This window comes from Acartia tonsa, chromosome 4 (assembly GCF_053477335.1).
Source record: "Acartia tonsa isolate MP-2025a chromosome 4, ASM5347733v1, whole genome shotgun sequence".
Classification (NCBI taxonomy): Eukaryota; Metazoa; Arthropoda; class Copepoda; order Calanoida; family Acartiidae; genus Acartia; species Acartia tonsa.
This window is the reverse complement of record NC_137263.1, coordinates 46,912,781-46,922,482: the sequence shown is the minus strand read 5'-3', so window position 1 is coordinate 46,922,482 and position 9,702 is coordinate 46,912,781. Positions and strand designations below refer to the sequence as shown.

At 40.7% G+C, this 9,702-nt stretch overlaps 1 protein-coding gene across 1 annotated transcript; it reads right to left on the bottom strand.

Moving 5' to 3' along the window:
* Positions 1-2,452: 2,452 nt before the first annotated feature.
* Positions 2,453-9,130, bottom strand: LOC145317466 (protein obstructor-E-like). The gene is made up of 4 exons (XM_080158561.1): positions 8,514-9,130; positions 7,807-8,003; positions 3,750-3,925; positions 2,453-2,949 (listed from the first exon to the last, which is right to left on the bottom strand). The coding sequence occupies exons 1-4, from the start codon at positions 8,650-8,652 to the stop codon at positions 2,787-2,789; spliced, it is 675 nt and encodes a 224-aa protein (XP_080014687.1). The 5' UTR covers positions 8,653-9,130; the 3' UTR covers positions 2,453-2,786.
* Positions 9,131-9,702: the final 572 nt, after the last annotated feature.

Sequence of the window (9,702 nt, the reverse complement as noted above, 5' to 3'; positions counted from 1 at the left end):
CGCCATGCATTTCTGGTGGCCCAACCTGTCCCGTGACGTCCGCCTGATGGTTCAGACTTGCCCTGAGTGTGTCCAGAAGGTTACCAAGGAAAGGTTGAAGTTAGGAATACATGTGCCCTCCCGCCAGGGGTATCCACAGCAAGTCCTGTTTATTGACCTGGTGGGGCCGCTGCCAGAGACCCCAGCTGGGAACCGCTATATCCTCACCTGTCAGGATGGGTTCAGCCAGTTTGTCAGCCTCTACGCCATCCCCAACAAGCGCACCCTCACGGTGGCTGAAGCCCTGCTGCACCGCCACCTGGCCACGTTCGGATGCCCCCTGAAGATCCACTCCGACAACGGGATGGAGTTTACCGGCCAGGTATTCAAGGAGCTGGCCTCCAAGCTTGAGATTGGCCTGACACATCCACCGCCCTACAACCCGCAGTCCAACCGAGTGGAGAGGTTCCATCGGACGCTCAACACAGGCATGCGTCTGTTCCTAGACAGAGACGACAACAACTGGGAGCCACACTTGCCTGCCATTGCCTTCGCCTACAACACCAAGGCCTGCAGATCCACGGGCGTGACCCCGTTCCTGGCCTACTTTGGGAGAGAGGCCAAACTTCCAGTGGACATGGTGCTCCGGCTGCCAGACACAGAGTATGCCTCGGTTCCAGCCAACGTCCAAGCTCTCCTGCAACGCTACCATGCCGTGTATGACGCCATCCAGCAGCGAGAGGAGGGAACCATCCGGAGGAGTGCGGCCGCCTACGAAGGCACGGCCAAGTACGAGGTTGGAGACTTGGTCTGGTACCTGGCCCCTCGCCTGGTGTCAGGGAAGGCAGCCAAGATTACCAAGAGATGGACTGGCCCCTGGAAGATAGTGCGGCAAGCTACAGACATCCATTATGTCATCAAACCTGCCTCTCCAACAGCCAGGATCTCGGAAGTCACCGCGCATGTAGGCCGACTGCGCAAATACACTGGAGATGTAACTGCCCATCAGATTCCAACAGACATTCAAGGCGACCTGGACGGCGACGAGGATGCCACCGAGCTGCCTGCCGGAGCTGCGGCGCCGCCAGCTAGTGACCCAGGACAGTTCCCAGTGTACCAGCCAGCCGCAGCCGCCCCACAGCCTAGCGGCCAGGATCGTGACCCGGTAGAAGAGAACCTGCAGCATCAACCCAACGAACCACCGCCGCCGCCGCCAGCTCCAGAGCCACCCAGAGATGCCATCTGGAACCCTGATACTGACATGGAGAACCTGCCGGCCAGCAGCGAGCCTGTAGGAGGAGAGGCGGCCACTGCGATGGAAGAGGCGGCCCCAGAGGACGAAGCTGAAGCAATGTGCCCCCTGTTGATGACAGCCATCCCCATCCGAGTAGGAGCTAGGAGGCCCAGTAACCTGGACCAAGCAGGCGCCCCCATGGAATTTTATGCGCCTTCCTCCATCGTTATTCCCCCCTTGGGAGCCTCCAGAGTTAGCCTAGGCCTCCGTGTCCAGTTACCCGCCGAGACAGAGTTAGTTCTGCAGACGAGGCAAAATTTCCAACGACGGGGCTTGGCCGTCGCTAACCCACGGCTGGAAGCCAACCGGGAGTTGACAATGCTGATATCCAACCACAGCCAGACAGAGCAGCGAGTGTCCCGCGGAGCCTGTATAGCCAGAGCTGTCCTCCACCGGGCTGTGCCCCAGGAAGAGCCTGTCCTGCGCAGACATAGGTTGTCGTATCCCCAGGTTCAAGGCCTGGTGGCTCGAGAGCCCCGCAACCCTTGAAGGGGAGGTTGTGGTAATACGACAACCAGACGGACGGGCAGTTTACAGAATTGCTACGCTGTGACTTATCATAACAAGCCCTCTGCACTAATCCCATTATATCACCATTTATCTCATGACCGACGGTGACCCCGCTATCCAGCGGTCAAACTGGCCTGCCTAAATGTGGGGAGGGGCACAAACACGCAGCTATCACGCGCCCCTCACGCAATTATACAACCGGGAGGCGCTGCCTCCCCTTTTACCACAGCTGCCCCCGCAGCCTGTCTACCGCCGTGGGCTAAGCCCCTGTGTCCCACACCCCCTTCAAACCTAACCATTGTTATAATCTGTTGTATATATATAGTAAACATTCATTGTAAATATTATTCAGTTAAATATATAATTTCTGTATGACTAAATCCTGCTAGTTTGTTTTGGTAGAATAATTCAAGGCTAAGGCTCGTTGGACTCGAACTCGCAACCCTGTGAGCTGAAACGTTCGGCTTACCACACTACAATGGATGTTGACCTGTTAAATCTTCATGTTCTTGTTATATCACCAAAGTATGTAGACGATATTCAAACTGACTTTTTATACAGGTAAAAATGCCAGCTGGAACCAACAACTGAATTAATTCCCCCCCCCCCCCCCCCAAAAAAAAAATATAATTTTAGCTATGTTTCCGAATTAATTTAGTAAGAACAACATTTCTATGAACAAAATTTATTCATAATTAAACATTAAGATACATAAATAATTAATTTAGGTACATATTAAAATTAACAACAACTTCAATTGCTGCATTTTAAAGTTTTGTGCTTTTGACCTTTCAAATTTTTATCAAATCAAAATCACAAAACTTTAAAATGAGTTTTGTGTATGTTTAAGATAGGTTAAAAATTCTGCGCGAATTATTGAAACATTTTTTCCGGGCTAGCTAAGAACCTATCCTTTTCTTTTGGTATACTTTGTTTTCAGACGGTCTCTAGAAAATTAGTAAATAGATTCCTATAACCGTTCCAAGACATTGCTTAAGATCATCTAATAGAAAGGGTTGTGCTTCTCGTCGTAGTAAAGACAGGTAAGGCTTTGGTCATCGAAGAGGCTGTTGTCGCCGCAGTAGTGGATACGGGGCTTGTACTCAACACACACGATGTACGCGCTTGGGTCTCCGGGAAGAGGGAAACGGGGGAATGGTAGGAATCTAAACAAATAAAAGTTTATAGTATAACTAGAGGCTTCGCCTTCAGCCTCTAGGGGCTTTGCCCCAAGAGGTAATCAAAAAAATTAAGTACCTCTGGAGATGCCCCCACTAATTTTTAATAATTTTTTTTTTAAATTCTTTAATAACCTAAACCATATCATGACTGTTCTATTTTAATTTTACCTGTACGATAATGTCTAGTGGGGAAGGAATCACACAAAGACAACATTTATAGATTTAGGGTGGGTTAAAATGGAATATTTTGTATTTTTGGGGGGAAGGGATCACCCACTTAGATGCACAATTTTATACAGGATTAGGGCGGGTTAAGTACAATAACAATAGATTCCTTCCCTTTAAGTAAAAAATTTTCTATTTGAATTACATAATTTATCAAAAAATCCTATAATAGATGGAAAGCACAAATATACTCCAAAGTTTGTTTTTTGCCTCTTACATCTCACTTAAAAAAAGCCGGGTATAGTCCTTTCCACGACATCCCTCCATAAGGAGCGATTCTTCGTATTTTTAAAATGGCTTTTTATAGGTTATTTTAGGTTAGGTTAGGTTATATTGTGTTAGGTGATTGCCCCACAGGGTTAGGTAATTGGCCCCGCAGGGTTAGAGCCCCCCGCAGGGGCTAGAAATAGGAGAAAAGCTACTGTGAAAAATACGAAGAATCGCTCCATATGGAGGGATGTCGTGGAAAGGACTATACCCCAAAAGCCTAAAAGGTTGAAATTTGTGTCTGCAAATTTGCCACGTTTTTTGCTGAGTTAAAAATATTTCTGAAATCTAACCTTCTGGCGACAGCATTGGGAGGAAGTTCAGCAGGTGTGGGGCACTTGAATCCAACAACTCCCTCGCTCTGCTTCTCACAGTAGGGAACCTGGTCGGGGTAGTTGCACACGTGCTTCTCAGGGTGGTAGGCCAGGCCCTTCTGACAGGGGGTCTCATAGGCTACTCCATCAGCACACTAAATTGTTAGGTTTTGTTAGAGGCATGGACATAAGAGTCAGGCCGTCTTTATGCTAGCTCTTTGTCACCCGACATAGACAAAAGCCAAAACAATACTTCCATATAATTTTTAGGCAAGAAAAAATGTTTTCTTGGATTTTTAAATGGCTTTAGAGGCTAGGGACGCCCAAAGAAATAATGATCTAGTCCAGCATTGCTCAGCTTACACCAATAACAAAATCAATTCGGAAAAAAATCACGAAACCTATACATGGTTCTCAACTGTCGTTGAGGGGGCAATTATAATTAAATTGACGACCTCTTTATTTGCCCCCCAAATACTATTTAAGATTCATTTCACTTGTTGGTTATACAGCTTATACCTGAGCATTACTGGGTATATCATGACTCATATATTGATCATTAAATTTCTAAATTCCTAAGCTTTAAAGGTCGTTATTTCTAAAGTCAAAGACGACCTTTTAGATTATTCTGGTAAAACATAAACTTGAAAAATTTCTTGATATCTTTTAGAATACTTTTTTTTGTGTAATTGGTTCGCGAGAGACTTGTCTAGTAATTTATTTAATTATTTGATAATCTATTTATTTGTTAAAATTAATGAAGGGTGATGAGTTAAATATCTCAGAACCATTAACCAGAAACACAAACAAATATCTATAGGTCCCAAATCTATATTTTTAAAAGCGAAGCTTTACTATAATTAGGATCGGTCAGTTTGTCCGTAACAGTTAGCTCTTTTCGTTACTTTAGACATGTTAGAATCGTCCTTTCGTTTTCAAGCTTATATTTATAACGGTTAGATACAAGTTAGAACGCGTAGGAACACTATATTTTTCACTACAATTTTATAATGTGATATAATTTTCCTATTCATCAGATTTTTGGAATAATAATTCAAAGGACAACATAGTGTAATGCTAAAAGCGAAGCTTCTCTATAATTAAATCCTAAAAATGTAAGTATGTCCTTAAACTGTATCCTGCATTTTTAAAATTTAGTTTCAACTTAGATATTTATATTCTGCTCATTCAGTTCTGACACTCTACAAGTGTTAATGTTCGTTTGTACTGCCATTTCAGAGCTATGGATGGTGGCATCCTTCATATGGATGTTGGCATCCTTGTTTTAGTGGCATTACTACTCTTTCAATCACGTTGTGTGTAATCGAAAAGTTGCTAACTTTTACATTTTTCTTTATTCTTTATTTATAACTCAGTAACCGAATAATACCCGCTGGATTAGAACCAGCCATACTGGAAAAGTATGTATAGCATCGTAATACTGACAATTCTCCACCAATATTACAATAAACATTATAAATTTAACACCAATTTTGGCCCCTCGGGGCTAACAAAACTGGTTATAATTATATAATTTTTTATTTCAATATTCACGGAAATCTGGCTATAATATGATGCGATAAAAAAACTTTTCCATGGGACAGATTACTTTTCAAGCCATTTTCCAATCCCTGCATCCCTGGATTAAAAGTGAACCACTCTGTGAGACAAAGAAATTGTATTGAGCCTGATCTATAACAAATAATGGTGTTTTTTCATGTCTGCTGAAAATCCTATTTTGCATGTGTAGCAACAACAAGGAATCTAAAGGGATAAGACAATGCTCGATAATTTGATGGACATGCCAAATGCAATGATGATTCGAAGAATTACCCATTTTGTAGATTACAATTAGTGGCTGAAACGATTGGACTCTCAACTTAATGAACCAACCAATAAAAATTTTATAAAATTCCCCAATATTGTTAAGCCAACGAATAAGAAAAAACTTGGGGATCACCGCTATATTCTCCATTTTAAACAGGTTACATTCTTAATGCTATCTCGATTTATTAGCATGTTTCTTAAAATGGTGACTCCTTGGAAATCATAATTAAAGTAAAGGCGTAACATTTTTCGGGTATAGTCCTTTCCACGACATCCCTCCATAAGGGGCGATTCTTCGTATTTTTCACAGTAAGTTTTCTCCTATTTCTAGCCCCTGCGGGGGGCTCTAACCCTGCGGGGCCAATTACCTAACCCTGTGGGGCAATCACCTAACCCAATATAACCTAACCTAACCTAAAATAACCTATAAAAAGCCATTTTCAAAATACGACAAATCGCCCCTTATGGAGGGATGTCGTGGAAAGGACTATACCCCATTTTTCTATTGTGTTGGAGGTGAGAAATAAAGTAAACGATTATCACAAAGAACTGATTTAATATTAGAGAGAGCATTTGTGGGATAATTTGTAGACTGTTTTATGGAAACTCCCAAATAATTCGTGAATGTAATGAAAATAACAGTATGCTAATAAAGCGTAAATGCCAGGCTTCAGTTCACCTACTTCTGCCCTAATTATTTATACATACACTAGGCTAGATTTGACAAAGAAAAATTTTAGATTGGATTTTCATGGATTTCAAATACACGAAAGAGTTGCTTTGGTTTATAAAACACAAGACCGAAAATAGTCATAGATGCCTAGATGATTTAACAAAGAATAATTAACATATATTTTACTTATAGAGAGTAAGAGAGTGATACCTCTCCCCCTAAGAAATTTGAATTAGAAATAGGTTACAGATATTTAAAACGTTTTAATGTAAAATCCTTTAATGCTAAGTAGAAAGGTTTGTTGTCTGAAGCTAAAGATCTCAGTAAAAACGGCCATATTGGTTTTACATTTCAGGGAAGCTTTATACATATCTTATGGTTGTTTTGGCTATTTTGCTTCCCAGACTCCCCTAGAGGCATTGGGCAAAGCAACTAGTCTAATAAAAAAGTACATGATAGTCAATTTATTTACACCATGAAATAGAAAATATTTCAAAACTGGAAATTAAAAAAAGGTTGTTATCTAAAATTTCACAGATATGCTTTAATAGCTTTGACTTTAAGGTCCACAGCATATACTCTAATAGTGCTATACAATATTTTAAGTAAATGGGTGAGTCAGTCAATCAGTGAGGGAACTGGATACTAAAAGAGATGCCACTCTTCTAAAAAAAAAAGCTAAATTAAAGAGCAAAAAGCAGCCAAGTAACATAATTTGATGACTTTGCTATATTAACCTTCTCTCCTTAGCATGGAAAAGGGAATGTGATTCTGACAAACAACTCTAGGTGAAAATTTCCCCACAACCCCCTTCCCTTATTTCACCCCCCCCCCCTTCTTACTCACTTCTCTTCAATTACTTTAAAAAACAAGTTTTACGCCAACTCTTTCCCTTCAAAATATTTGATTTCAAATGGAATTAATTTGCTGAATAGCAACCACTGCTCCTATGAAGTGTTTTTTGTTGCTCCAAGTAACGGGATTTGACCAATTTTCTTACAGATTATGCAAAGAGTAAGGGGGGGGGGGAAGTGAGGAGTTGGCTCTAAATATTAATTGGGCCTAATTTCTTCGCCCGTCGTAAAAAAGTGTATTTTCAACTAAGATGAAAACATCAATAAAAGCGAAGTTAGACCAAGAAACGAACCTTGGCGGTAGACTTTGATAATATGATACACTGCTTTCATTTTCATCGTTTATTTCTCAAATGATATTAGTAAGAAAACTATCACTAAAAGCTAAGCGTCTCTTTAATTTTATAACTATCTTAAGCTAAAACGATTAGTATGCATTTAATATGTATTTTTTTTATAAACTGTTAAATGTTTTCTAATTCAGTTCTTAATAATAAACCTAAAAGTCTTTATGTATAACTAACAGTTGCACCCCTATTATCTACAGGCTCTATAATCGAAAAAATATAGGGACAGAAAAAAAAACCTAAAACCATCTGAAAGAAGCTTCACTCAGCGGTTATCGAGATCTTTAGCTCCAGACAAAAAAGCTTACTGCTTTATATTATAGGATTATGATTACCTTAAAGAAAGTTGTCTGACATCCCTCGCCGATAGGATAGATACCATACTGGTACAGGCATCCGGGTGAAGAAATCGGGGTGTCGTCGTACAGCTTTTTGCCACAGTCAACTGCCCAGTTGTAGTTGCAGTGGTTGTGCACGTAGCCGTGTCCGTCGTACACCAGGCCGTTGGCACAGGTCTGCTCGGAAAAGGTACCTAAAATGCAAAGTTTTAACCAAAAATGAAGTAGGGTTAAATTTTTTAAATATACTTTTTGAAGAAGCAAAATGTACATTTTTGGTTGGTTTAATTAATTAAGTAAATGTTAGAAGAGCCCCTAGCAGGATAGGACCCCACACAGGCCGATAAATTGATGTGATTCCCCAATGATGATACACAAAATTACCCCTTATGTAGATTACAATTAGAGGTTAAAACGTTTGGACACTAAACTAAATGAACCAACTAATCAATATTCAATAAAAGTCCCCAGAGTTGTTAAGCTAACAAATAAAAAATGTTATAATAATAAAAGACTTTGGGGACTAATGTAATAAACAGCCTAATGTCTCCTCCCTCCCTGCTTTAATCTACACTGACTTTTGAAATTCTTCAGCCCCCCACCCCCCTCCTCCCTCAAATTCACTGCACGCCTTTGGTCTGAAATACCTTTTATGCAACAATAACTGACCCCACCCCAAAAAAATTGTGAAAACGTATCCCTACCGTTGACACAAAGGTAGAATTTATCACAGTACTGGTCATGGGGGTATGTCTGTACTCCATATTGTTCCGGACATCCAGAGTATTGAGCCACGGCTCCCTGCATAAGAGCCATCACTCCTCCGATGGCTAACAGCAACATTGTTCTTGTTAGGGCGGTGGTGGGGTATGTGTGGTTGGAGCCCTGTGTTATCAAGTCAACTGCACAGTTTTAACTATTCAACCATAATTTTGAGACGAGCACACAGATACACAAACAGACATACACACACTAACACAAACACATACACACACACACACAAACATAGACATTAAAACACTCAAACTCACATGCAAGTCAGGGATAAAAAGGGATAAGACAAAGGCCGACAAATAAATGTACATCCCCAATGATGATACACAAAATTACCCCTTCTGTAGATTAAAATTAGTAGTTGAAAAGTTTGGACACTCAACTTAAAGAACCAACCACTTAAAAATCAATAATAGTCGCTAAAGTTGTTGAGTCAACGATTAAGATTATTATAAAACTTTGGGGACAAATGTAATAAACAGCCCATTGTCCCCTCCCTCCCTGCAAGCAAGTTATGATAGGTGGTGCTTTGTACGTGTGTGTGTGTATAGGTGTGTGTTACTGGTCAAGATAGTTTAGATTTATATTGGTTTAGTTTATATGGAACGGGGCATAGTTCGAGCAATACAGTATTTTAATAGGTCAACTTTTACTTCTTAGTTAAAGGCAGAAATTAAGTAAAAAATAGCAACAATTTTTCCCTTGTTTAAAATCATTAATCATTCTAGCTAATCTTATAGCTAGGGCATTCTCATTAATTTTACTATTATTTCCAAGAGTCTTTAATAGCATTAGTAAGGGGCCATTTTAATGTCTTTTGATATGGCATAGTTTAAACATATTTGGTAGCAATATTCACTACTGTAAGATGGTTTATAACTACAATGCTTGCAATTGCTCTTATGATTCCTAGTTGCTTCGACTTTAATCTGGGCCTATTATCTTGTTCTACTCAAGATAATATCTACTCGACCCCCCCCCCCCCCTTATGCACGCCCCCTGACTGCCCCTTTTTTTCAGAATGTTAAAGCAATGCACCACCCCCCCCCCCCCCTCTTATCCCAGTAGTTCCTTTAAAAACTGTCCCACCCTTTCGCCTTTTTAAACATTTATAATATA